The following is a 26,636-nucleotide window of genomic DNA, read 5'->3' as shown; positions in this document are numbered from 1 at the left end:
TTTTTTCTAAGATTTTACATTCAACTCGACATTTAGATATATCGACGACGTATTGTCAATAAACAATGGTAATTTCCATTCTAATGTCGATACGATATATCCTTGTGATTTTGAGATAAAAGACACCACTGCAGAGTCTGACACATCTGTTTCATACTTGTATATTTTACTTCAAAAAAAGACTTTATCAATAATCTAATAACCAACTCTATGATAAACGGGATGACTAAATTTTCAATCGTCAACTTTCCTTACTTACGCAACGATATTCATATAACTTCATCATCTGCATACGGTGTTTATGATATTGATTCGATACGCAAGAGCATGCTCTACGTATGAACAATTTCTAAAACGAGGTAAATTATTGATAAACAAGTTGATGAAACGAGAATTTCAGTAGTCAATGCAAGAAGGTGGACAAAACATGATTCATGTATCCTCCTCATTTCATATATAAAACTTAAATGGGTCAAGAGAGTCCTTACAGACAACAGAGGATCATGGCAGCAATAATTATCCTGTATTTTTTATCAAAAAGTTTTTAACTCTGTTTTTTATTTAACCAAAGAAAAAAAAACTATCCAGAATTTCTGAATTATATTGGTAATGATTTTTGGAAAGATGTCATAAAAGCTCTTATAATTGTTAAAAAAGATTTTTTGAGTGCTACAGATTATTTATATACTGATATTAGAAATTTTGTTGATATTAAAAAAATGGATCGGAGTTTTTACATGACTTGGGTGGAAAAAGGTTTTAAAGTACTGAAAGACCTGATGTCAGATGATGGAAAATTTAAGTGTTTTAATGATGTTAAAAAAATAGTTGGTACTAATAATTTTTAAACTATTTTAATATGGTATCAAGAGTACCAGCAAGAGTCAAAAGGGAAGTAACTGTTTATATGACAGAAAGAGGCAGCACCAGAGAAATGTGTTTTACATAAAATGATGTCTGTGACAAGTATAAAATTTCTGTATAAAATTATTAAAGATAAGAATTTTGTGGCACCAGAATCCAAAAAGTTAAAATGTGAGATTTATTTAAATGAACCTATTAGAGAAAAACACTGGGAATTTTCCTTCGGAATACATCAATTTGCACAAAGGAAACCAAAATAATTTACTTTCAATATAAAATTCTTATGGGCTTCCTTGCCACAAATTCTTTTCTTCACAAGATAAAAATTGCTGAAAATAATTTTTGTTCTTTCTGTAAAACAAATCCAGTAACATTGATTCATCTTTTTTATGATTGTATACATGTAACCATCTTTTGGAGAGATTTGGAAAATTGGTATCAAGCTATTGAAAATGGTAATGTAATTTCAAAACGAAAGGCGATGCTGGGTATTATTGAAGGAAGTTGTTTAGAAAATTTTCTCATCTTGTTAGGAAAAAAGTACTTGTATTACTCAAGAACTCAATGTAATATACCTAAATTTACAGAAGCAATTAACATTTTTAAGTATAACAGGAAAATTGAAAAATATTGTGAAAGCAATTTTCATTGTAGAACTAAAATGTATAGTAAATGGGCAATGTTTGATTTGATTTGTCATACATAAAAAATTCCAATTATCACTTTAGATGTAATTATGAACAGCTGGTATTTTAAGAAAGGTGCACAGAGTGCGTGTGGTGTGTGAGGGTGTGTTTGTGTGGTTTATTTTTGATCTTTTGTATGTATGAAAAATTTCTAAAATAAAGCATTATTAAAAAAAAGAATTTCAGTATTATCGTTTAAAGTCACCATTTCGTAAGTTCTATGGTCTATACAATGACCCTGTCAGCAAGTAAAATTTATAATTGAGTCAAATGCTGACTGGCATTTTTCATACTAGTTGTTATTCCATTATTTATACACTAAATTGACGACGGATTTTCCTGTTACTTCCTGATCATGACAAGGAGCACACGGCGGGTGTGACCGGCCGGAAGGGGATGTTTACGTCTCCATGGCACCTGATCCCACCTTTGATGTTTTGGAGGTCCGTGTTTGCTCTGCTCCTATTTTGCATTGTTTTGTGGATTTTTGATCTTGAATACTGTTCCTTATCTCCATATGTTTCATTGTAACTAGCTTTCACTTTGTAAAAATTATATGTAATATTGCCGCAGCCTGCATTTCACAATAAAAGGCGGAGATGCTTAAGGATGTACAGGGTCTACTGGTGATCACATCCAGTGCTTAACTTAGAGGCGGTGAATCTATGGTTTTAGCTCATCACTGACACATGTCCTTGTAAGTTTTTAATTTGGTCAGTTTAACTAAGCATCCACGAGATTTAGTTTTTTTTAAAATGGTCCACTCCTCGAGTTATTTTCAGTTCATTTACTTTTTAATTAAAATTCTGTCGTATTTCAAAGGATATTAAAAATAATATGTAATTTCATCGCTATTATCAAATGTGTGACACTATTTACGATGTGAATAAAAGTGTATTGACTCGTATTAAACATTGAAAGCTAATAATAATTAACTTTTCTATCCTTCAGGGTTTGTAGAAAATTTTAAAAGTATAAATAAGTATGGATATAAAGATTATGATGAACCATATGGACGATCAAGGTTTTAATCTCGTTCATACGCCAGATATGGTCTGATATGCCAATTTTAGTCTAATATGCTATTTATAGCCTGTTGTTTTCTCTTCTCTCGCCCCGAGGGTCAACCGTTTACTTCATAATTGTATGCCTCTCTTCTTTTCTAAAGGTAATCCTTTGCTGTTAATAAAGTTTGAAAATGATCATTCGAATTTTGATCTTTGAAGTATAGTAAATTCCTCTCATGTATATTTATTAATTAATATTTTTGTCGTTAAAAAAGTTGGACCAATCCTCACGTAACATGATTTTTTTAAGAAGTTAATTTGAAGACAGGTGCTTTTGTTTTGTTATATTGTTCATTTATTTTATTTCAATTCATTGCATACTGTAAGAATTATTTTAGGTAAGTTATCTATTTTTTTTTTATCTCATCTCAAAATCGATGATACGTGCCCGTTAAAAAGATGTGTATCTAACAGATAAATAATGTACTCATTCTCACTATGGAAAATGAATGGCTTTACTTGTGTGCAAAAGAAAGTGTTCAATAAGGATATAAATCACCGCATCTATAAAAATTAGGCACCAAATTACAAACAAGAGGAAATATAACAAATTGAATGTAGAATGAGATAGGGTGGTTATACTTACTGAAAGCGTGTATCTTTTTCTCTAGAGGTACGAGGGGCGTTCAATAAATAATGTCATTAGCTCGATGACATACAACATAGTAGTCATATGACATAAAGCTTGACTTTCTCTCATTATTGAATCTTTAATGAATTTATAACAGTTTATGTGACCACTTTTCATCACATAGTTTTATCATGAGAAGCTTGGAAACAAGGGCTATTCGAGACACTGCATTATAAATGAATGGTAAAGAATCAGTAAACTAAAGTGAAAATAAAAGCTACATTAAAGCTGCTGTAAAACTTGTTAAAAATCGCAAAGAAATATTCACTGACATATGTGACATTTCCAGCAACCGATGCCTGTTTTATAGACAAATTAGCAGGTGGATTTCAAAGATTAAAAATTATATAATGGGCATCAGAAATGGGTACCCTCCTTGCCAACAAAAATTATAACAACTTATGTATTGTTTGCCAAATTTCAACAAATAATATTTGATGTTGTATGATTGACTTTAAGACACATAGCAAATTTGATAGAAATCATATCGGGAGTAGTTTACACTGTTTTTAAGAAATGTTTGACAGTAATTAAGCTTGGTACTCTAAGGTCACCCTGTATTTTGAAAAATGAGTGAAAACGACAGCGTGTACAAAAGTCTTAACAATTATTTTAAAATATCAGTAATTGTAGTAATCCACATTTGTTTTATATTCAAACAGATATTGGAACATGAATCTATTGCTTAAAACCATTAAAACAAAATTTAGCATAAGATGTACTTGATAAAAACGGCGAAGGTCTGTCAAGAGCAAAGGTATGCAAGAGCACAAAAACAGATTTATATGCAATTTTCTTAAATATTAGTGGTATTATTGTTCAAATTCGTATTCGGGGAGACAGTTTAATATCTGGAGGTGTCTAGAAAGCAGTTTTTTGCAAAGAAATCGAAAGGTTTATCAGAGAAAGGACCCAGGATCAGGAATCCACTACATTGAATTTCTTCATGACAGCGTTTAAACCTGCATGTCCTAAAGAGTAAAGGGGTTTACGGGATAAACAGAAAGTTAATGTTTTTTTCACATTAACAATATTTGCCAGATCTTTGACCTTTTGACTTGTTTCTATTTCCAACTTGAATAAAACACCTTTCAGAAGGAAAAAACAAGTCCAGGAAATCATTGGATCTGCCATTTTCCAGTATACTAAGGGTCATACCCAAAAATGAGTTCTAAAAACAATCAGAAATTGGATAAAAAATGTTACGGACATGTGTTTGAATTAAAATAGATTAATAAGTAAAATCATGAAGACTAAATCATTGAAAAGCGTCGTTTGCTTCTTTCTGAGCCCCAATGACATTATACAGTTAAAGTATATCACTGAGGGAGTCAGCAAGATTCCAGTTCCCCAAGAGTAAGTCTATTTCCCGAGGCGCTTGCGCCGAGGGAAATAGACTTACTCTTGGGGAACTGGAATCTTGCTGACTCCCTCAGTGATATACTTTAACTGTTTTATTATACCGATACAAACAAGACATATGAAAAAGTTATATTCAATACTGTATTCTGTAACAATGTTTAATTCCAACAGAAATATAAAAAAATAACAACAAAACAGAATGCAGACATGAATAGAATTCCATTGTATCAATAAATCAGTTCATTGTCCGAGTTTTTACTTAGTAAAATGGAAAGTAACATTACGCAAATCTTGAGATCGCCATTTCTGTTGTCATTTGCTACCAGTAAACTGGTTCTTTCCGATTGATATGGGACCAGTTGACTCGCGATGCATTTCGATTCATTAATGAATATTCATGAGTTTATTCGGAACATTTCTAAGTTTGTCGTAAGTTGAAAGAAAATGCTAAGTGTTCCGAATAGGTGTGTATCAGTTCATCAAAAAAACATACTTTTTTTGCAGGGAATCAGTCTGTTTTGCAGGGAATCGGTTTATTCACGGTGATTTTCAGGAAATCAGCAAAATATATCAATTTACTTCTATATATTGAAAAATCAGTAGAGGTATAATAATATTTATTGAACGCCCCTCGTATTAATGACCACTCAAGGTTTGAAAAATTTAAGCCATTTTTTGAAAATTTGTTTTGAACATATTTTATTGTATAATTAATACAGAAGGATCGGTTACAAGTTATTGCAGCTTATAAAAACCTTTTCAATACTATATTTTTCTTTTCTATTGCTACGATGTATACAATGTATGTAGTAGACAATATGAATATATGTTTGTGGTTTTTTTTTTTATTTTGGCAATTTTACAAAATGTTATATTAGGAGAGGACTATCTAAGTTACTGAACTTGTGTCCGATCCTTTTGACTTTGTTCAATAAAATATGTGCAATTCAATTCAAACCTTTTCCTGTAACGTATCCAATAATTAAAATGTTAATAGTATATTTCGAACGAATATTTTAACAGTTGTAGTGAAATAAAATGACACGTTATACATGTAAATGATATATAAGCAATTTTTTAAAATCAGAAATTGAACATTTTTAAAGTGTATTTTAATGATATTCAGACATATTAACCTAAATATAATTCATTAAAAAATATATAAAAGAAAGCAAAATAAGTACACAAAACAATTATATTTTATATAAATATGCATGATAGATACTCATAATGGTTATTTCTGAATAAGATCGAGGTATCACTGAAACAAAGCAAAGTAAGCATTGCTTTTTAAGAAAAATATACTTTAAAATAACTTCAGAGATATACAAAGAATTGTATTACGGTTCATTCTAATTAGTTTTCTATAAATCTGTGAATTGTTAGGGGGATGTGAGATGTAACAAGAGATTGGCGATAACAATCAGTATCGCCGGAGGATGGCGAAAATTAACGAAGACCAGTTCACCGGGTGCGTGTACATATATATAATAGGAGATGCGATACACACGGACACTCGGGGACTGGTCAACAAGAACGATGACTGGTTTTAGAAACGTTCTCTCTCTACTCCTGCTCTCAACACTGGCCAGCTTTGGTGAGTAAAATATACTTGTGAGCTCTGAGTGTAATTATTTACCGAAAATGTTATGGATGTTGAATGTTTAACAGTTTTTTTCCATGTCAAATTTTCGTTAGACTTTTCTCTGTATAAACACACTTAGTATGACATGTGTAGTTAAAAGGGGGTGGGCGCCCTCTACCCACAGGGGTATTTCGAGTTGATATATTTTCTATGTAAATGCATTAATTTTATAACCTCAACTAAACAAAATTTTCGATTTGAGCCAGGTGATTGCAATTGTTTCGATCTTTTTTATACTCCTTGTCCCTTTCCCTCTTAAAAAAATTACTAGAGCTGCGTACTGTCTGTGATGATTTTGAGAATGTTTGTCTAATGCTTAATTAATAACGGTCATTAGTTGGTAATGATTTAATTTTTATTTTTTTTTTTACAAATCATTTCTTTATCTTATTTGGTGTATAATACAGCTGTAAGATTTTCGCTTTTATTGGGGGAGGGATAGGGGTGCAGCTATTCATATAAGGATTGATTTCCAAGTGTGGTATCGAGAATGAAAAATTGAATAATAAAGTTAACATATTAGCCCAGTCTGGGGAAAAGATTATTATTAAACTTAGTTTAAGGCAAAGAAAGCAATATTGATAATATAGTTGGGTTTAATATTAAAATTGCATGTTAAAATGTATGTAGGCCTGTAACTTTGCCTCACACTTATTCTTTTAGTCTCTGTACTTATAATGAATGCGACCCTTTCAATTCCTGCGTATTCCGTAAATCCTGAATAAGACCAGAAATACGCAAAAGCAGATTCTGTTTTCATGTTATTGTCTATTGTTAAATATGTACATGTTACATGTTTCAGACGAACTTCTCTCGACATTGTCCCATTGTGACATAAATAAACAAGTTAGACTCAGCGATATAGCTTAATGTTAAAAATAAATACCTGTTAAACTTAGAATTCTAGTATTACTCATGTGTGAATTTGAGACGTTTATTTAGGTGGACAAAAAATTGGTAAATCTCTTGTATTATGACAGTGGACAGTAGATATGAATCTGATCTAGGATTGATCTACGTCAATGTCGCACCTGTTGTTAAATTTCTCAAATTAAAGATGAAAATCAAAACATTGTAATTACGTCCTTCTTGTACCTCGATCAGCACTGACCCCCGGGCTACAGAGACCACTAGGAAAGTTAGAGATCCAATTAGATAAACACATTCTGGTCGCACGAGGGGCTAACTCTGGTTGTCTGCAATTACAATGTCTTTTTTAAATGAAAAAAAAATCTACTGGGGAAAATTGGCGTATAAAAATTTTAATTGAAAAATTCTAAATTAGGGTAGAGGACACAAGGATAAAGCGATTCTCTCGTAAGGATCGCACAATACGAGGCTTTTCATTTTTTTACTTCATTTTTTTTTTCAGACAATAACATCTTGCTATGAACAGTACCCATCAAAAAATCAAAACTTTTCGAAAGGCTTATGGAGAAATAAATCTGAAATTCAATGTATCTTAATGATGATTCAATAAAATACTTATTCATTTCCCTTCGAAACTGAATGAGTAATCTGTCAAATTTTCAATTGTATGCAGAAAACGTAGAACACATTCCAATACTAATTCATTACTGATTTTGGGGAGGGGGAACCTTTTATTTTCTTTTTCAAGCTTTATACATTTATTTGCCAATTTTCCCATTTCATCAAAAAGGGTTTGAAAACATAACTTTATACATGCAATTAAGGAACTTTGGCCTTTTGTTTACATTAATTGTCTATATATGTACGTCACTACGACTTTGCAAAATAGAGATATTTCTTTTCTTTTTGTACATATTTCAAAAGCACTGAGTTCTGTCTGGAAATGTTTGACAACTCAAAATCTAGCTACACAAACAGAAAATTAAAGCTAAGAAATGGCTTTATACTTCTCAATGTTATGAAATATTTATTAGAGTTGTGCAGCATTCTAGAAAAAAAGCTTTAGGCAAACACAAATATCCAACTCGATTAACTGTATTCTTACTTACAAATCCTTTCATCCTCTTTGATCTCTCCACAGGGCTGACGGAGTACAAACTGGTGTGTTACTACACCAACTGGTCCCAGTACAGAAGCGGAATCGGCAAATTCTTCCCACCGGATATTGACCCACACCTCTGTACCCACATCATCTACGCGTTTGGAAAGCTAGATGGTAACAAGATCACCAACTTTGAATGGAATGACAACGATGAATGGAGTAATTTGTAAGTGATTTTCCTCTCAAGGCACATTTATCAGTTGATCTGTTGATATTTACCGAAAAATAGTGTTGTCAATAAGTACCCGGTTAAACGTCGACGATGCGAGTATCGGTTAGGAAACTGCTTCTCGGTTACTCGTGCGAATACAATTTTATATTTAACATGTTTAAATCAGCCGTCAAATTGCAAAAAGTGAAAGGAAAAGAGTTACTGTAACTTTACCTGAACCGAATATTTTTGCTTCTTCTTTAGATCTACTAGGTCTATTGAACCAAACTTACCAAACCACAAAAATTAGAGGGCTTGTCCCTTTATCTGAACAAATTTGAATCCCCTTTACCAAAAGAAACTTCTTATTAAGTTTGGTCAAAATAAGCTCAGTGGTTCTGGAGAAGTTGAAATAGTAAAATTAAGTCATTAAAAAATCAGAGTGATATAATGGGCCTACAAAAAAAAAATCAACATCGTTCAAGTTTTTTTAATGGAATTTTAAGGGACATGGTCACGCTTTCAGCAGAAAATTTTCAAATCAATTTATCATTTTTCTTTATGTTTACAAATTTTTAACTAAGGTATTTTTAATGATAATGAAAAAAAAGAATATTCAGTTGTCGAGATACGAGACAGATCTAGATCTCCAAATCTTTATGTTAAAAAGGCCCTTGCCATGTTTTTGTTGACATCGATTAAATATACATGTACAGGTTGTTTGTCTGTTTGTTGAAAAGATCCGAGAAATTGTAATTGGAATGTTTCAAATATTTTCACTTTGAATAGATATGGCCAAGTAAATGCTCACAAAGAACAGAATCCTAAGCTGAAAACACTACTGGCCATGGGGGGTTGGACAGCTGGAAGTCTAGCTTATTCAAACATGGCGTCAACTGCCGCAAACCGGAAAGAGTTCATCGAGTCTGCGATTGGCTGGTTAAGACAGTATAACTTTGATGGTCTGGATATGGATTGGGAATACCCTGCTAACAGGGACGGAAAACCTTACGACAAAGTTAACTTTGCTCATTTTTGCAAGGTGAATTTATATTCAGATTATTAACAAAAATAAGTACGAATGTTTTTTCATTACATGTTTTTAATATACTTTGGAAATATTGTTGTATTGTAAAGGTTATCAGCTTGATATCACCATAGTCCATTCACAGTACAAAAGTAATTAAAGCATTTTCCTTTTTAGTTAAACGTGTTAAAGTTCATAAGGGCTCAATCTTTTAGAATAAAAAAAAATTTCTTTGACAGCTTTTTTTTTCTGGAATTGCAGCTAATTGAATGTCATGTGATCGCAATGAATTAATAAAAATAGTTAATCATGGTTAAGAGTTGAAAAAACCTTAAATTGATAGTAATCTAATATTGTCAGGAAACACGCGAGGCGTTTGACGATGAAGCCGCTCGTACAGGAAGGGAGCGGTTATTATTTACAGCCGCTGTTGGTGCGGGGAAGAGTGTAACAGACTCTGCTTATGATGTTCCAGTGATGGCACAGTAAGCTTTGATCCTCTTATCGACACAACAGAAATGTTATTCTTATCACTTATTTCAAAAACGGAATATAATAGTAGATGAAAACACCTTTCCCCGATTTTTTATTAGATATATGGACTTTATATGTTTGATGACGTACGACTTGCATGGATCCTGGGAGTCAAACACAGGCCTGCACACCGGGCTCTACGCTTCAGATAATGACCCAGATAAAACTCTGAATGTTGTAAGTACCTGTATTATACCTGAATAATGACAAACCAAAATGTTCACGTTTCACATTTGAGTCTTAATCAAATCCTTTAGTTGGTTTAAAAATCTTTGTTTTAGGCCTTTGCAGCAAATTATTGGCACCAGAAGGGAGCTCCCCGAGAGAAACTGATCGTAGGTCTGGGTACATATGGACGGAGTTTCACACTGTCGGATGCGTCTAACCACGCAGTGGGGGCTCCAGCATCAGGGGCTGGGAACCCAGGACCTTACACAAAAGAGAAAGGATTTCTGTCTTACTATGAGGTACAAACATGACCTTGAAGCTACACTGAAATCGTTCTATCTGTTTATAGATTGATTTATATGTTCATGTATAATTATAATATGTATTAAATGCCTTGTGAAATATAAGAACTACCTTTTATCAATCGCTTTTCAAAACAAAAAAATCACATATTAGGAAGTAGTAACTAAAGTGGAGGAAAAAAATTTAGCCACAGATATAAATAGTTTCATTCTAAATTTTTATTTTAGATTTGTGAGATGCAGAAGAGTGGCCAGGGAGTAACATACAGAGATCCCGTAGCCAAAGTTCCGTATTTTGTAAATCCAAGTACGAAACTATGGGTCGGCTATGATGACAAAGATAGTCTCAGAACAAAGGTGAGGAGATTTAGGAAAGAATTCAGCGAGGAGATTTAGGAAAGAATTCAGTGCTAACTTCGAATCCAAAAAAAAATATTGAGTGAATTTATTATTTTTAATTTTCTACATAACTTGAAATTAATATCATTGACTTAAAATCGTGTTTACCTTTTTAACCCGAAATTTCTTCATTTTGTGAACTTAAAAAAAAAAATCAAACGATACCACCCCTTTTGACTTCACAAGAGTTAGGTATAGTCTTGGAATTGTTTGTTTACTGTATTATCAGTACCAATCATTGCCAATCTCTCTCAAAAGTTATCATTCCCGCTCCGCTCCACTATGCAGTGTAGAGTTATATGCCCTCTAGGCTCTAGTGATAGATTTTATTGTACAAGCAGAGAAAATTTGCAAAAAGTAAATTACGAAAATTAATAAAAATAGGTCGAATATATATGCTGCCTTGATTTATATAATTTCTCTTTTGCTAGGGGGTGCTCCACTTTGCGGTGCTCTTGTTTCATTAGTGTTTGGTCCTCATATTTAAAACTGAGTAATATGTCTTTTCTCTGTACTAATTCTTACCAATAGTATCATTTATTTGAAATGTAGATAACAGATCTGATCATCAAGGACGGCTATGGAGGAGCTATGACGTGGGCTCTTCCCCTGGATGACTTCACAGGAACAGTATGTGGGGAGGGAAGGTATCCCCTGATTTCTTTGATGAAGGAAGTCCTGGGATCTGGAGGTGGCGGTGGGCCAGTTAATCCGTCCACAAGCCAGCCTGTCACTAACGCCCCTTCTACTGCCGCCCCTACTGCAGGCCCGACCAGCAGTCCTGCTACTACCCAGGCTCCTGCTACCACGCAGGCTCCATCTCAAACCACCACAGAGGGCGGGGGAATAGGTATTGTATCGTATATTCTGTCATATTTATAACCTCAGCTTGTTCGCTTTCTTGCATTCCTAAAATATATATTCTTTGAAGTCTTCATCTAGATCATTTATAGAATCTGCATTCTCTCTTAAATATCCGACTATATCCTTTCACTGTTCTTTAGTATTTTCCTATGCTCCTTGGTTTATTGCATTTGCATGATCTATTACATACGTGTGATTGCCATCTGCGTCTTTTCTTTGCCTTGATATTTCTGCACGTGGTCGACAATTTTTTGCATGAAAACTCCTGGTGGATCCGTGTTTTCACAGAAGAATGGGTGTCAAAGGTAGTGTCAATTCGCACATCAAAAGATTATTCAATGATATTCTCATTTACATCTTTACCCGCTTCCTTCAAATTCGTATTTTGAATGGCCATATAATTTGCATGAAGAGGGATACTTGGATCAAGGTGGAAGTGTGCGACTTTGGTGAAAGTAATGAATAAGAATGGACTTCTACCATTATCTCCTCCTGACTGACCTCTGTTGCTGGCTGCTACGACTTTGTTTTCACCATGAATTTACAATATTTAGGTAAAGTTATTTTTTTCTTTTGCTAACCTGAGCTACATGTAAAGGCTCAAGTGAAATTTTACTGATTAAAATTTGTCCATTGTCTGTTGCTCTTGTAAACTTTTCACCATTCGCCTTTAAGTTAACCACTTGTTTTCATTTATAATTCATTTTTTCGTTAAAAAGGAATTCGAATTTGTTCAAATAAAAAACCATGTCCTATTTCGAATGGAGATAAGTTAAAACTGATGAAATTCAGAGGCATTTTTCAAATAATCTCATGAAACAATTGTCATAAAAAAGTAAAAAGTTATATGAAAATTTTCATTAATGTAAGATAAAGTGATTTAGGTTTGTTCAAATCATTACCCCTGGGTATACAGTTTGGCCACAATTAGCGATCAAAGTCTAAGCCAGAAACGTTTCAATGAAAATGTTTAGTGTCATTTAATGATAGTCTTTGAAAAAAGTTGACACATTTGCATTTTTCAGGTAAGTTTAACTTTCAAAAACGATGCTACCCTGGTCTAAGCCAGAAAAATTTCAATGATTTTTAATGAAAAAAAAAGTCAAATTGTTAAAAATATATTTTCTGAAGAAGAGTAGACACAATATTGATCAAATTGATATAAAAGCATCCTCTGGTTTTGTATATGTAAATTAAATTTTGTTTAAACCATGACCCCCAGAGATAGGATGGGTACCCTACTACCCAATAGTCGATTAGAATTTACATTTTTAGAATGTATGAAAAACCTGTTGATGAAAAAGAGCAAGGCATGCAAATTTAGGTGAGCGTTGTGACCCATAAGCATCTATTTTTAGCTGCCATTTTCTAAGAAATGCTTCAAGTAAATAAATGCTTGCTAAGAGGATTTCATGGCTGAGTTGTAATCCATTTTTTGTTGCTCTGAAAGGCTCTGGATTTTGCTCCACGGCTTCAGATGGTCTACACCCGCACCCGTACGACTGTTCTCTATACTACAACTGCTGGGGTGGCGTTGGCGATCCAATAAAATGCCCAGATGGACAGTATTTCAGTACGGTATACAATGGCTGCGACTATGCTGATAGAGTCGAATGTAATGTGGAGGTATCAACCAGTGCACCATCAACCAATGCTCCTACTAACGCCCCCACGACACAGCCACCTGACACCACCGCAGCACCGACCCAAGCACCCACAACACAGGGACCCGAGACAGAGGCTCCAGCGGGTAAAACCTTTGTTGTCTACCATCATGTTTGTTGTCTGGACGTTTTGGTGTGTCATCATTATGCCTTTTATCATGAAAGGATTGATTTCTTCTATATATATTATAGTTACCTGCGATGGAAATGATGGTGAACTAATGAAACATCCAAGCGACTGTACCAAGTTCATCCAATGCGTACATGGAGAACCTGTAGAGATGAGCTGCCAGCCAGGCCTGCATTTCTCGGTCTCCATCAACACCTGTGATTGGCCAGAAAGTGCAGGCTGTGAAAAATAATCAAGTATCGGTCTCGGACTTGATTATGAAATTACTAAACACTGTATCTCTTAATCTGAAAATAAATTAAAAGAACGTGGAATTAATTGAGTTTTTAATAATGAACTTAATTGTCATTTATATTATGAATGCACATTCTTTGAATATATTCTTCTTGATGGTATGTGCATTAATTTTCTTTTCAAATATGAAGGCCATTCATTACTGTAAAGCAATTTATACTAAAGTGTAGTATACTAATGTCTAGTAAGTAGTAATATATTCGATATTAAATACATAATATTTTTTTTTTTTAAATATGTATTTTCTTACACATGCTAGTTTTGGCGACCCTAAGGTTACACGTATTTTGAAATAAATTCTTTAAAAAATACTTAAATAACTGCAATATTTAAAATTGTTTTGGGTCCAGAAAAAAAGTTTTTCATCAAAGACAATGTACACTATTCGATGGATAACCAACACTTCGCTTTCGGAATCCCATCTTGACTTGACTGCATTTCAGGGATGTAACTTCCAAGTCCCAAACAATATGAGGTTTGACAAAAAATATTTAAAGAGAAAAAGTGCCGGGTCTAAATTACTTTTGTACATTTTGATGGAAAGATGCGTGATTCCATCCTCAGGTTGATCCTCCTTCATCGGCTGTTTCGGCCCTGTGTACTACAGGCCCCAGAGGTGCGCCTAACGGGGTGATCAGGTCCCGTCCTGGAACCACTTGGCTCTACACCACTGCTGTTCTATTTTACCGTCTATCTTACTACTGTTTATTGTCATCAATACTGTTTTATTTCACTGTCTATCTCACTACTGATTAGTGTCTTTCCACTTTCCACATCCACAGGGACGCTGATTCCGCCTCCCTACACAGACTCCCTATCAATCTCCTCTCTGCTCCCGTTATGCCAACGGCTCTTAGTGCCCCCCACATAAACTGCCACCATGAATCCTCTACAACCCACTTCCATTGCTAAAATCCAGACCTACCATCCATTCTGTTGACAATCCTTTGAAAGGTTTTGATACTTTAGTTTTTTCCTTCCGTACGCATCCTCCATCCCATATTCCCATGGCACTGTTAGTTCCAAAATAATTGTCGGTCTCGTAGCCACTGACCAAATGACTACATCCGACCTCTTGTTTGTAGCTATTATTTTAGATGGAAATATTGATCTTTTCTTGAGGTCTGCCCGCATATGCCAATCTGTTACTGTCCCCAGCAAACCACTTCCTTCAACATTAACTTTATGTCCTTTTTCACAAAGTTGACAAATCTTAGGCACTCTGTGTTCTTTTTAGCTTTTTGATACCTTTCTCCAAGGTAACAGCTATACTTGCTAGAACTCTTTCATGTCTTGAAGTTAGCTCTATTTTTCAAAGCCACTGAGAATGTTGATAGTATGTGCTCTGTTACAACGCACTTTGAAAAATTACGCACTTTGAAAATTTTTTTGTTAAATTTGGGACCAAGCTAACGCACTTTGAAAAAATTAAATTTTTTTTTCAAAGTGCGTTCATATCGACCATATTAACGCACTTTGAAAAAAATGTAAAGCTTGATCAATGTTCTCACAAATAAATGGTATGATAAATAATTGATTATGGTTGGATAACTTTTTTTATGACGAGGTCACTTCAGGACATGAGATATTGAATATTTAAATATCTTAGGTTTTGATAAAAGTTATAAAAGGGAAATTGGTCTTTTAGAAAAAAAATAGAGAGACAATTGTTTAATATCATTATTTTGTCTCTGTTTAAAAATCTAAGTCTGTAATAGGTAGATGTAAGGGGGGGGGGGGGGCTAAAAGTGAGCGACCTAAAGCATTGAGTTTTTCTTAAGAAAAAGGGGCAAATACTTGATTTTTCCAAACTATGAAAGTTCTTTCTCTCTCGTACGTTTTACTGTACGTACATTTTTTTTTAGTTTTCATCTGTATTGAAAGTTTTCAACGTCATACCATAATATGTAAATACATATTATACATACATGTACCTGTTTTAGGTATAGCATAGGCATCGAAACCGGGCTAAGGGCAAGAGGAGGGGGCTAAGCCCCCCACTTATTTTGGAATGATATACATCATATAAGCATTGAAAATGCAGCTTATCCTTTTTGGGGTTTATTTCTCCCCTCCCCCGTTTTTTGTTACCGACGCCTATGTCTTGGAATGATAAAAATTTCGACTGATAGATCTTCTATCCGTCTTCTCCTCTTCTCGACGGGAGTAAATCAATGCATAAGTGTTTTGAAAGATATATTACAAATAAAATATTTCAATTACTAAAATCTGAATCCAGAATTTTTTGTTTTTACATATTTTTTTCAAAATGCGTTAAGTGTCTCCATGATAAAATATATTGATGTAAACTCTTAACGCACTTTGAAAAACGTTTTCAAAGTGCGTTGAGTTGGTCCCAAATTTCACGCACTTTGAAAATTTTTTTTCAAAGTGCGTTGATTTTGTCCCAATTTAAACGCACTTTGAAATTTTTTTTCAAAGTGCGTTGCCACATACCACAGAGGACACACTTTGGATCATCTGTCACTCCCCATATTACCAGATTAGTTGGGCTGGAAAGAACATCATAAACTGATTTCAGCTTAAACTGACGTCTAAAATTTATTTTCCAAGAAAATGATTCAGCTTTTACTGAATTTGTCAGTGGAAATAATCATTACATATTTTACACTGTACCTTATCTCTGTATTTTATTTAGACTAACTTTTGGCTTGAAATCCGACTAACCTTTCTCTATCATTTCTAATCTCAGTTGTTAACAGTAAACACCTTATAAAAGAGGCAAGTAGCTGCAAAAGAATCTTGTGTTTTTCTTGAACTGTATTGTCCGTCTGCTTAGTGTAGAGGGAAACTTTCCACAGTAAGATGGAGTCATATATGACAGTCGTAAACTGCAACAGAAGAAATACCAACCAGGCTTCATCTCAAACTACCACTGAGGAGGGGGGAATAGTTTTCTGAAATTACAATCTTAATTTAGTTAGATATATAGGCATATTAATTATTGCATATAAGCCTATAGAGTACTAGGTAAGAACTTACTAGTTCTCAAAATCTTATAGGAATGGGGCTTAATTTTTCATAAGGACGGATGACACACAAAAAAAATGGATGCCTGGATCGGTATATATTTTTTGACCTAATTTCATTGCAAATGATGCAAATACTAGATTTCTAGAATATACAAAAAATTGTAAACTTTCTGTGATGTGCAAAATTCTACCCTTCTGAACCATCCTTATTATTCTATACAAATATTTTTGTGCAACTTCGAATAAAAAATTAAAAACTACGAGGCGAAACTTATTCATTTTATTCATTTAAACATGACCCAAGTTATTGTTTTCAAAATGATTGATAAAAGTTTGTTTGTTTGTATCATCTGTCCTTAAAGTATACTGTAAAGTTGGTAAGCTTTAGGCATATGAAAGTATCTGTGAATTTTGAAGTAAACCATATTTTGTGTATCCCACAGTACTGTTTCTCACTATTTGTACCGTTAATGTCCTACATATCCATGGAAATAAATAGGATTGTTGTTTTCATTTTATTTTAGATGACAGTATATGCGCGAAAGTTTCGGATGGATATGTGTTTCCCAATCAGTATGACTGCACAAGCTATTATCAATGTGTGCATAAAAAGGTTATTCTGAGATATTGCCAGCCAGGACTGTACTTCAATCCTGCAAATAATTTTTGTGATTGGCCACGGAATGTCAACTGTAATCCGCTGACAACACAACCACCAACAAAGACAAATCCAACAACTCAATCTCCGACAACCAAGGCTCCGACAACTCAATCTCCGACAACAAATGCCCAGACAACCATTGCCCCGACAACTAAAGCCCCGACAACAAACGCCCCGACAACCAAAGCCCCGACAACTAGAGCCCCGTCAACAAATGCCCCGACAACCACTAAACCATCAGGTAAATAGAAAATATGTTGAAAGCGATTCATCTCTATAAGAAAGGATGGTCTTCAATTAATTAAATAACAATAAATGGTCTTCAATAACAATTGAATTTTCGTTCCTCATTTTCCAGCATGCTTAAGAGTACTAGTATGCATAATCTTACATTACACTCATACACTCACTAGAACTGTATTGAATCCCGTAACCTTGAATAAAAAATACTTTGCAATGTTGCAGTGAATTTCTTTTTAATTGTGTATATAGGATTAAGCTAATACTGAGTAACTTAAAAAGTCTTTTCTACTTACTATACACTCCCTTCCATTTTACAGATACGTGTCCGTATGATGGGGCAGTGAGGGATCCGAGTGATTGTTCTCGTTACTATCTCTGCTGGGGCGGAACTAAGTTACAATCATATGGAACCAAACACTGTCCCTCAGGGCAAATGTTCAGCAGCGTTTATAAAGTTTGTGATAATGCAGACCGTGTTAACTGTGGTGATAATCCGTCAACAGAACATCCGACAACAAAACCAGCAACGACAACACAAGTCCCCACAACAAAACTAGCACCGACAACACGGGTGACAACAGGTGCCCCATCGACCGCAGCACCGACGTCCGCACCAGGTGAGAGATTAACCATTAGAAAAATATACAGTATAAGGTTGCAAACCATAATCAAGCATGAAAAATTATTACAATGAAGCGCATTGAAGTGGTAAAATTGTCCATTTGGACGAAAAGTTATGAGTCATGTTTTGAAGGTCACTTATAGCATAACGACACGCCCATTTCTTTAGAAACGAGAAAGGAATATTCGTCGTAATGTTCTAGGACACTGCACTTCCCGCGACAATCAACATGAGTTACAATGAAATTAAGAGTTTTAGATAAGAAAAAGCTAGATAGAGTCCCCGCTTATGGAAAACACACAATGCAACGATTTTGTCCATAATTTATGATTTTATCATGTATAAAGTTAGCATGGCACATGTATCATCAACACGTGCTTACTGAAAATAAATTAGTATGAAGTCAAAAAGAAGTTCCCTTGATAAACCCTTGCTAGGTCTGTGCAGGAACTGATTTATTTAAAGAATGAATTCAATTGATACCTTGTGTTTGGTATACATCTTTTTATAAGGAATATAATTTGATTCTTTTTTTCTTTTCTTTTTTTTTTAGAAAATCCTTGCATTAATAACGATGGACGATTGCTTCCTCATCCTTCAGACTGTACTCAGTATATTCAGTGTTTGTTCGGATCTCCTCTAGCTAGACCCTGTAATGCTGGTCTCTATTTCTCCGTCACACATCGGACCTGTACCTGGCCTAGTATGGCGGGATGTCAGTAGCGAGGGGTATAAGTGGAAGTTTTCATAATAAAATTATATATTTTTTAAATTTGTTAGATTTGTTTTTCGTCTCTGATAAATATGTTGTGATTAGCTACGGCTGTTGATCTTGATCGCAACTGAAGCATCTGGTAAAGGTATACATATGGCATGAATTCAATTGATACCTTGTCTTTGGAAAGTTTTTAAAGGCAATATAATTTGATTACTTCAACTTTTTCCTTTCCTTTTTTTTTTAGAAAATCCTTGGGATTAATACACCGACTTCTGGACGTGTTGCTTGTCAGTTGTCATGAAGCGTTTCAGTTCATGATCACAAACGTTTTGAAACCTCTTGTAAACGTTTCTCAGAGGGCGACACTGCAGATGCTTGTCTCAATATGAATAATGCTTAAAAAGAACCATTCCATTAATTCTGTTTTGCTTGTTTCACCTGGCCTAGTATGTTGCGGATTCATGCGTTGCCATATTATGCAAAATAGAATGAAGTTTTCACAATAAAATTATATATATTTTTAATTTGTTAGATTTGTTTTTCCTCTCTGATAAATATGTTGTGATTAGCTATGGCTGTTGATCTTGATCGCAACAGAAGCAGCAATAATTGTTAAAGGTATATGTATGGCACCGATAAAATGGATGCACCATTTCTGGCATTTAACAAAGTCCTAGCCAAATACAAGAGAGAAACAGACTTAAAATGTTAATAAACCTTGTCATGAAACGTTTTTTTATGATAAAAAAATTTTGAAACCTTTTGTAAATGTTTTGAGGACACTACAGATGCTTGTCCCACTATGAATAATTCTTAAAAATAACCACCCCATTATTTCTGTTTTGCTTGTTCCACCCTTGATAATGCTTTAAATAGCTTTCCAAAACAATTTGTATCAATGTTGGAATTTCCAAATCTATTTTTAGATCATGCGTTGCCATCATTATGCAAAATAGAATGAAGTCCAGAAATATATCAATACAATTAATTATCTATGTATTTTCCTCGACAGTGAGTGCATACCCCCCCCACCCCCTTCCTGTTAACTGATCCAACCTCTGTTGTTTGTGGAGGCCAGAGCTTGCTCTAATTCCTATTTGTAATATTACAATTGAGTTTGGGGCTTGAAACTGTATATCGTCACATTTCATTTTTAATGTAAAAACAACATGGTACATGTAGCATGTCGATCACCCAAATTGTCACCTTTTAAAAAATTGTCTCATGTACTGTATATTTCAATTTAACCACAAAAAACATTTTCTTAACCAAAGTTCACCAAGAATTGATAAAGATAAAAATGTAACAAAGTTATGAAAGTTAGCTTTTAGAATTTTCATAAGTATGCCAGACTGAGGTAATGTGAACGGTCTGCAATATTAAAGATGCAGATTAAATCTCGCATATGGGGGCGTGTAATGAATCAATTTTGTTTTCATAAAGTGCATTTTGGATTGAAATCTTATAATCTATTGTGATTCATTTTGTTGTCTGATATCGCTGCCATTGAAACTCCGAACTTACAAAAACGTACATCGGTGCGGATAAAACAAATTAATACTTTGTCGTTCAAATCTTTTTTGTTTCAGACCTGAATGGCGTGTTAAAATAATACAATTCAGTAGACTTTTGATGGTATCTCATAATATATGTCTCTGTTTGTGAGGCTTGTTATTTCATTTGTATTTTAGAGAAACTGGGATTTTATTCTGCAAGTGGTAATCCATGCAACTTTCACCCAAAGTTCCCTTTCATAGGAAGACAGTCTAAAAATCATGATATGTTACATGTAGTTTGAAATACTTTTAATATTTAAGGAATGAATTTAATAGCTACCCATTTTATACGGTATAAACTGGGTTGGGGCAGTTTACGCTTTATAAACCGCGAAGCGGTTTATAAAAAAGCGTAAACTGTTCCAATCCAGTTTATACCGTATAAAATGGGTAGCTATTTTCATTGCTTATAATTTAATTTTCATTCATTTGATGCAAGAAAAAAAGGTGATTGTTCTAATAAAATGACTTCAACTTGTACCAAATTTGAATGTAACGTCAGGCGGATTGATACGTTTTTTACGTAAGTCATTGTGACGTAGGCAACCCATTTTATACGATATGAAGTAAATTTTTTATCCAATCAAATACAGCGTTACAATCAGAATTAAATTATTCTCAATCAAAACAAATTTGAATTACTATACCTATACTGGATTTCTATACTTCGTAAAAATCCTTACAAAAAAGAGACATATCGGATTCAGGTAAATGTTCCACCAAGTCTCTTTCTTCACTCTTCACTAAATACAATTAGCACTGGAGGATAAACCTCAAGAGCATAAAATATTCAAGAATTTAAGTGGTGTAAATCAGATGTGAATATTCAACCGTTCAAAGGTAATACTAAAAAGAAATTTTAAAAAAATTAATTACCGAAATCAATAATATCAAAACTGACGACATTTCCAAAAGTTTATGTAACCATTCTTTAATAGATCAAAGTCCAAACTCTTTGACATGATTGAAGACTGCTTTTTCGAATAAAAGTGAAACTGTAAAATATCCTACCTCGTCAATGGTCAATAGCAAGGTTATTTTTTAAAACAAACAATACTCTGAAGTTGATATCAAGAATACACTTTTGAAAATTAATCATATTTATGTATGTAGTGTTTTTGGAGAACAGGCCTCCCAAGAGCTATCTTCAGGAATTCCAACAATTACGCCCCATAATCAACAGACCCTTTTATCGACGTTGTTTTATCATTAGTTAATTCCATTGTTATTTTGTCTCGATATATCCCAGTGAGTTTGAAATAATAGGTACCACAGAGTATGGGAAATCTGTTTCATTTTTGGAAATTTCCCTGAAAAGGCGTTTATGATAACTTTTAAAAAAGCTTTATGATAAACGTGATGGCTTTGCAATCGTCAATTTCCCTTTCTTATTACTATTTTATAATAAGCAATATATCAGTATCATCTGCATATTGGTTTTTTTGTCTCACTGATGATTTGATACGCAAGTGCATGATCTATATACGAATAATTTCTAAATGGCAGGCTTTTGACGAACAAGTAAATGAAACATATGTTTTCAGTCATTCTTTCACAACTTTTACACCCGATATAATGCCTAGTCATCAAACACAATCTATTATTAAGGCAAATGTTTGACGTTTTACATACTAATTGTTAAGCTATTTTTTAAACACTGAGTTTAATTTTTGTCGTTAACATAACCAGGAGCCAACAGCGGCTCTATCCTCAGCTCATGTTCTTCAACCTACGACTACATGTACAGTTCTGCTGGACACGCCATTACTGGTGAAGTAAATAAAGTTTATAATGAGGAAAATTATTCACTTATTTTTAATATTAATAACGATCAAAGTATTTTTAATATCAGCATTCGCAACAATCGAATTGAATTTTAATTACCATATCTATATTAGACAAGTCTTTCCAAAACGTCCAAAAAAGGATCACAAAGAAAGATATATATTGGGTTGCGGTAAATGTTCTTCCCAGCCCCTCTCTTCGCTCTTTATCAAAATATCAAAGCAATGGAGGCGGTAATTCCGTACAACTACCAAGTATATTTATGTATTTAAAAATTCAGGAGAGATGGTCGCTCATTTTACATTTAGGTATGCTTGGTGCTTTACGTAAATATTTATTCTCAGGAGTAAAATAAAATTAATTTACTAATGAATACATTAATATAGTTGTACAGATCTTCCTCCTTTACTGCTTTAATATTTTAGTAAAGAGAGGGACTTGGTAGAACATTTACCGGAACCAGATAAAACTGATGACGTATTAAAATTAACTATAAAATGAAAATATTCCAAACGATGACATTGATAGCTATTTGAATAATATTGACGTCGTTTAAACAAAATTACGGTGAAGGAAAAAATAAATTGCAACCTATTTTTGTCTCTTAAAGAATGCACAGAAGCAGTATCAAATGAATTAGAATAAATTTCCAAGAATCGACGGTTTACAAGTAGAATGTTACAATATAATTGGAACTACGTTAAAAGGTATTTTTACGATGCTTTAGTGGAATCTTTCGAAAAAGGTGAAAGATCTCAAACTCAAAAATACTTTACCAAATACTACTTTACATAAAGTTGAAAATAATCGACCACTTAGTCTTAAAACACCGACTACAAAGAAGAAGGTACGGTTTGGGCTTTATTGTGCCCTAAAATTTTAATGTTCTTAAAAAGTTATGAAATTGGCTTTAACAAGAGTTGAGTATCTGAATATGATAAATCATTAAAGAATATGACACCAAGGAGGACCGTTCTGAAAATATGACGTCATCAGTTTGGTAAATTTTTAAATTTAATCCAGAAAGATTGTAATTTCAGATAACTATTCCCCCCTCCTCAGTGGTAGTTTGAGATGAAGCCTGGTTGGTATTTCTTCTGTTGCAGTTTACGACTGCCATATATGATTCTATCTTACTGTGGAAAGTTTCCCTCTACACTAAGCAGACGGACAAATCAGTCCAAGAAAAATACAGATTCTTTTGCAGCTACTTGCCTCTTTTTATAAGGTGTTAACTGTTAACAGCTGAGATTAGAAATGATAGAGAAAGGTTAGTCGGATTTCAAGCCAAAAGTTAGTCTAAATAAAATACAGAGATAAGGTACAGTGTAAAATATGTAATGATTATTTCCACTGACAAATTCAGTAAAAGCTGAATCATTTTCTTGGAAAATAAATTTTAGACGTCAGTTTAAGCTGAAATCAGTTTATGATGTTCTTTCCAGCCCAACTAATCTGGTAATATGGGGAGTGACAGATGATCCAAAGTTTGTCCTCTTGGGTAAACCAGCAAACCTGGAGCACATATTATCAGCATGCTCAGTGGCTTTGAAAAATAGGGCTACACTTCAAGACATGATAGAGTTCTAGCAAGTATAGCCGTCACCTTGGAGAAAGGTATCAAAAAGCCAAAAAGAACACAGAGAGCCTGAGATTTGTCAACTTTGTGAAAAAGGACATAAAGTTAATGTTGAAGGAAGTGGTCTGCTGGGGACAGTAACAGATTGGCATATGCGGGCAGACCTCAAGAAAAGATCAATATTTCCATCTGAAATAATAGCTACAAACAAGAAGTCGCATGTAGTCATTTGGTCAGTGGCTATGAGACCGACAATTATTTTGGAATTAACAGTGCCATGGGAATATGGGATGGAGGATGCATACGGAAGGAAAAATCTAAAGTATCAAAACCTTTCAAAGGATTGTCAACAGAATGGATGGTAGGTCTGGATTTTAGCAATGGAAGTGGGTTGTAGAGGATTCATGGGGGCAGTCTATGTGGGAGGGGGGTGGCACTGAGAGCCATTGGCATAACAGGAGCAGAGAGAAGGAGATTGATAGGGAGTCTGTGTAGGGAGGCGGAATCAACGTCCATGTGGATGTGGAAAGTGGAAAGACACGAATCAGTAGTGAGATAGTGAAATAAAACAGTATTGATGACAATAAACAGTAGTAAGGTAGTTGGTAAAATAGAACAGCAGTGATGTAGAGCCAAGTGGTTCCAGGATGGGACCTGATCACCCCATTAGGCGCACCTCTGGAGCTGTTGTGCACAGCGCCGAAACAGCCGGTGAAGGAGGATCAACCTGAGGATGGAATCACGCATCATTCCATCAAGATGTACAAAAGTAATTTAGACCCGGCACTTTTTCTCTTTAAATATTTTTTGTCAAACCTTATATTGTTTGGGACTTGGAAGTTACACCCCTGAAATGCAGTCAATTCAAGATGGGACTCCAAAAGAGAAGTGTTGGTTATTCATCGAATAGTGTACATTGTCATTGATGAAAAACGTTGTCATTGATAAAATACAATTTTAAATATTGCAGTTATTTAAGGATTTTTTTAATGAATTTATTTCAGAATACGTGTAAACCTTAGGGTCGCCAAAACTAGCATGTGTAAGTAAATACATATTGTTTAAAAGATATATATTATGTATATAATATCGAATATATTACTGGACATTAGTATACTATACTTCAGTATAAATTGCTTCACAGTAATGAATGGCCTTCATATTTGAAAAGAAAATTAATGCAAATACCATCAAGAATATATCTAAAGAATATGCATCCATAATATAAATGACAATTAAGTTCGTTAATAAAAAAAACTCAATTAATTCCACATTCTTTTATTTTCAGATTAAGAGATACAGTGTAAAGTAACTTTAAAATCAAGGCCGATACTTGATTATTTTCACAGCCTGCATTTTCTGGCCAATCACAGGTATTGATGAAGACTGAGAAATGCAGCCCTGGCTGGCAGCTCATTTCTACAGGTTCTCCATGTACGCATTGGATGAACTTGGTACAGTCGCATTGGATGTTTCATTAGTTCACCATCATTTCCATCGCAGGTAACTACAATATATAGAGAAGAAATCAATCCTTTCATGATAAAAGGCATAATGATGACATATCAAAACGTCCAGACAACAAAACATGATGGTAGACAACAAAGGTTTTACCCGCCGGAGCCTCTGTCTCCGGTCCCTGTGTTGTGGGTGCTTGGGTCGGTGCTGCGGAGGTGTCAGGTGGCTGGGTCGTGGGGGCGTAAGTAGGAGCATTGGTTGATGGTGCACTGGTTGATCCCTCCACGTTACATTCGACTCTATCGGCATAGTCGCAGCTATTTTATACCGTACTGAAATACTGTCCATCCAGGCATTTTATTGGATCGCCAACGCTACCCCAGCAGTTGTAATATAGAGAACAGTTGTACGGATGCGGGTGTAGACCATCTGAAGCCGTGGAGCAAAATCCAGAGCCTTTCAGAGTAACAAGAAATGGATTACAACTCTGCCCTGAAATCCTTTTAGCATGAATTTATTTACTTTAAGCATTTCTTAGGAAATGACAGCTAAAAATAGATGCTTATGGGCCACAACGCTCACCCAAATTTACATGCTTTGCTCTTTTTTCATCAGCAGGTTTTTCACACATACTCAAAATGTAAATTCTGATCGAGTGTTGAGTACCCACTTTTCCTAGGGTCATGGTTTGGGTAAACTGTCTCATATACAATACCAGAGAATGTTTTGATATGAATTTGATAAATATCGTGTCTTTACTCTTCTACAGAATTTTTTTTAAAGAATTTGGTTTTTTTTATATAAATACCGGGTATCCTAAGATAAACTCTGATTACAATTGTGTCCTATCAGACATTAAATTACACTCTCTTTTGAAGCTTTCACATGTTGAAATTTTTCTGGCTTAGCTCTTTAGTAAGACTTTCATCGCTGATTGTGGCCCAACATTACACTCAAGGGTAATGATTTTACACATAACTTTTAAAACATTTATGACGACTGTTTCATAAGAAGATTATTTGAAAAATGACTCTGAGTATTACCAGTTTTAACATCTCCTTTCGAAATAGGACATGGTCCTTATTTAAACAAATTCGTATTCCTTTTCACGAAAACCTGAATTACATGTAGAAATGGAGATGAACAATTACAAGAGCATCAGACAATGGACAAATTTTAATCCGTAAATTTCACTTGCGCC

At 34.2% G+C, this 26,636-nt stretch overlaps 1 protein-coding gene across 1 annotated transcript in view; it reads left to right on the top strand.

Annotated features, from left to right (window-relative positions):
* Positions 1-19,063, top strand: part of LOC134269741 (probable chitinase 10) — a 56,936-nt gene extending 37,873 nt beyond the window's left edge. The window contains exons 24-34 of the mRNA XM_062751945.1: positions 6,105-6,207; positions 8,267-8,453; positions 9,228-9,480; positions 9,826-9,950; positions 10,059-10,176; positions 10,281-10,466; positions 10,698-10,826; positions 11,421-11,718; positions 17,338-17,715; positions 18,035-18,334; positions 18,893-19,063. Coding sequence (XP_062607929.1) covers positions 6,105-6,207; positions 8,267-8,453; positions 9,228-9,480; positions 9,826-9,950; positions 10,059-10,176; positions 10,281-10,466; positions 10,698-10,826; positions 11,421-11,718; positions 17,338-17,715; positions 18,035-18,334; positions 18,893-19,062 — 2,247 coding nt within the window. The 3' untranslated portion in view covers position 19,063. The remainder of the gene's footprint in view (positions 1-6,104; positions 6,208-8,266; positions 8,454-9,227; positions 9,481-9,825; positions 9,951-10,058; positions 10,177-10,280; positions 10,467-10,697; positions 10,827-11,420; positions 11,719-17,337; positions 17,716-18,034; positions 18,335-18,892) is intronic.
* The last annotated feature ends 7,573 nt before the right edge of the window (positions 19,064-26,636 follow it).

Source organism: Saccostrea cucullata, unplaced genomic scaffold, assembly GCF_032062105.1.
Source record: "Saccostrea cucullata isolate Sc308-1 unplaced genomic scaffold, CSIRO_AGI_Scuc_v1 ctg382, whole genome shotgun sequence".
Classification (NCBI taxonomy): Eukaryota; Metazoa; Mollusca; class Bivalvia; order Ostreida; family Ostreidae; genus Saccostrea; species Saccostrea cuccullata.
Note: the sequence above shows the minus strand (reverse complement) of the source record. Positions and strands in the feature narration are given on the sequence as shown.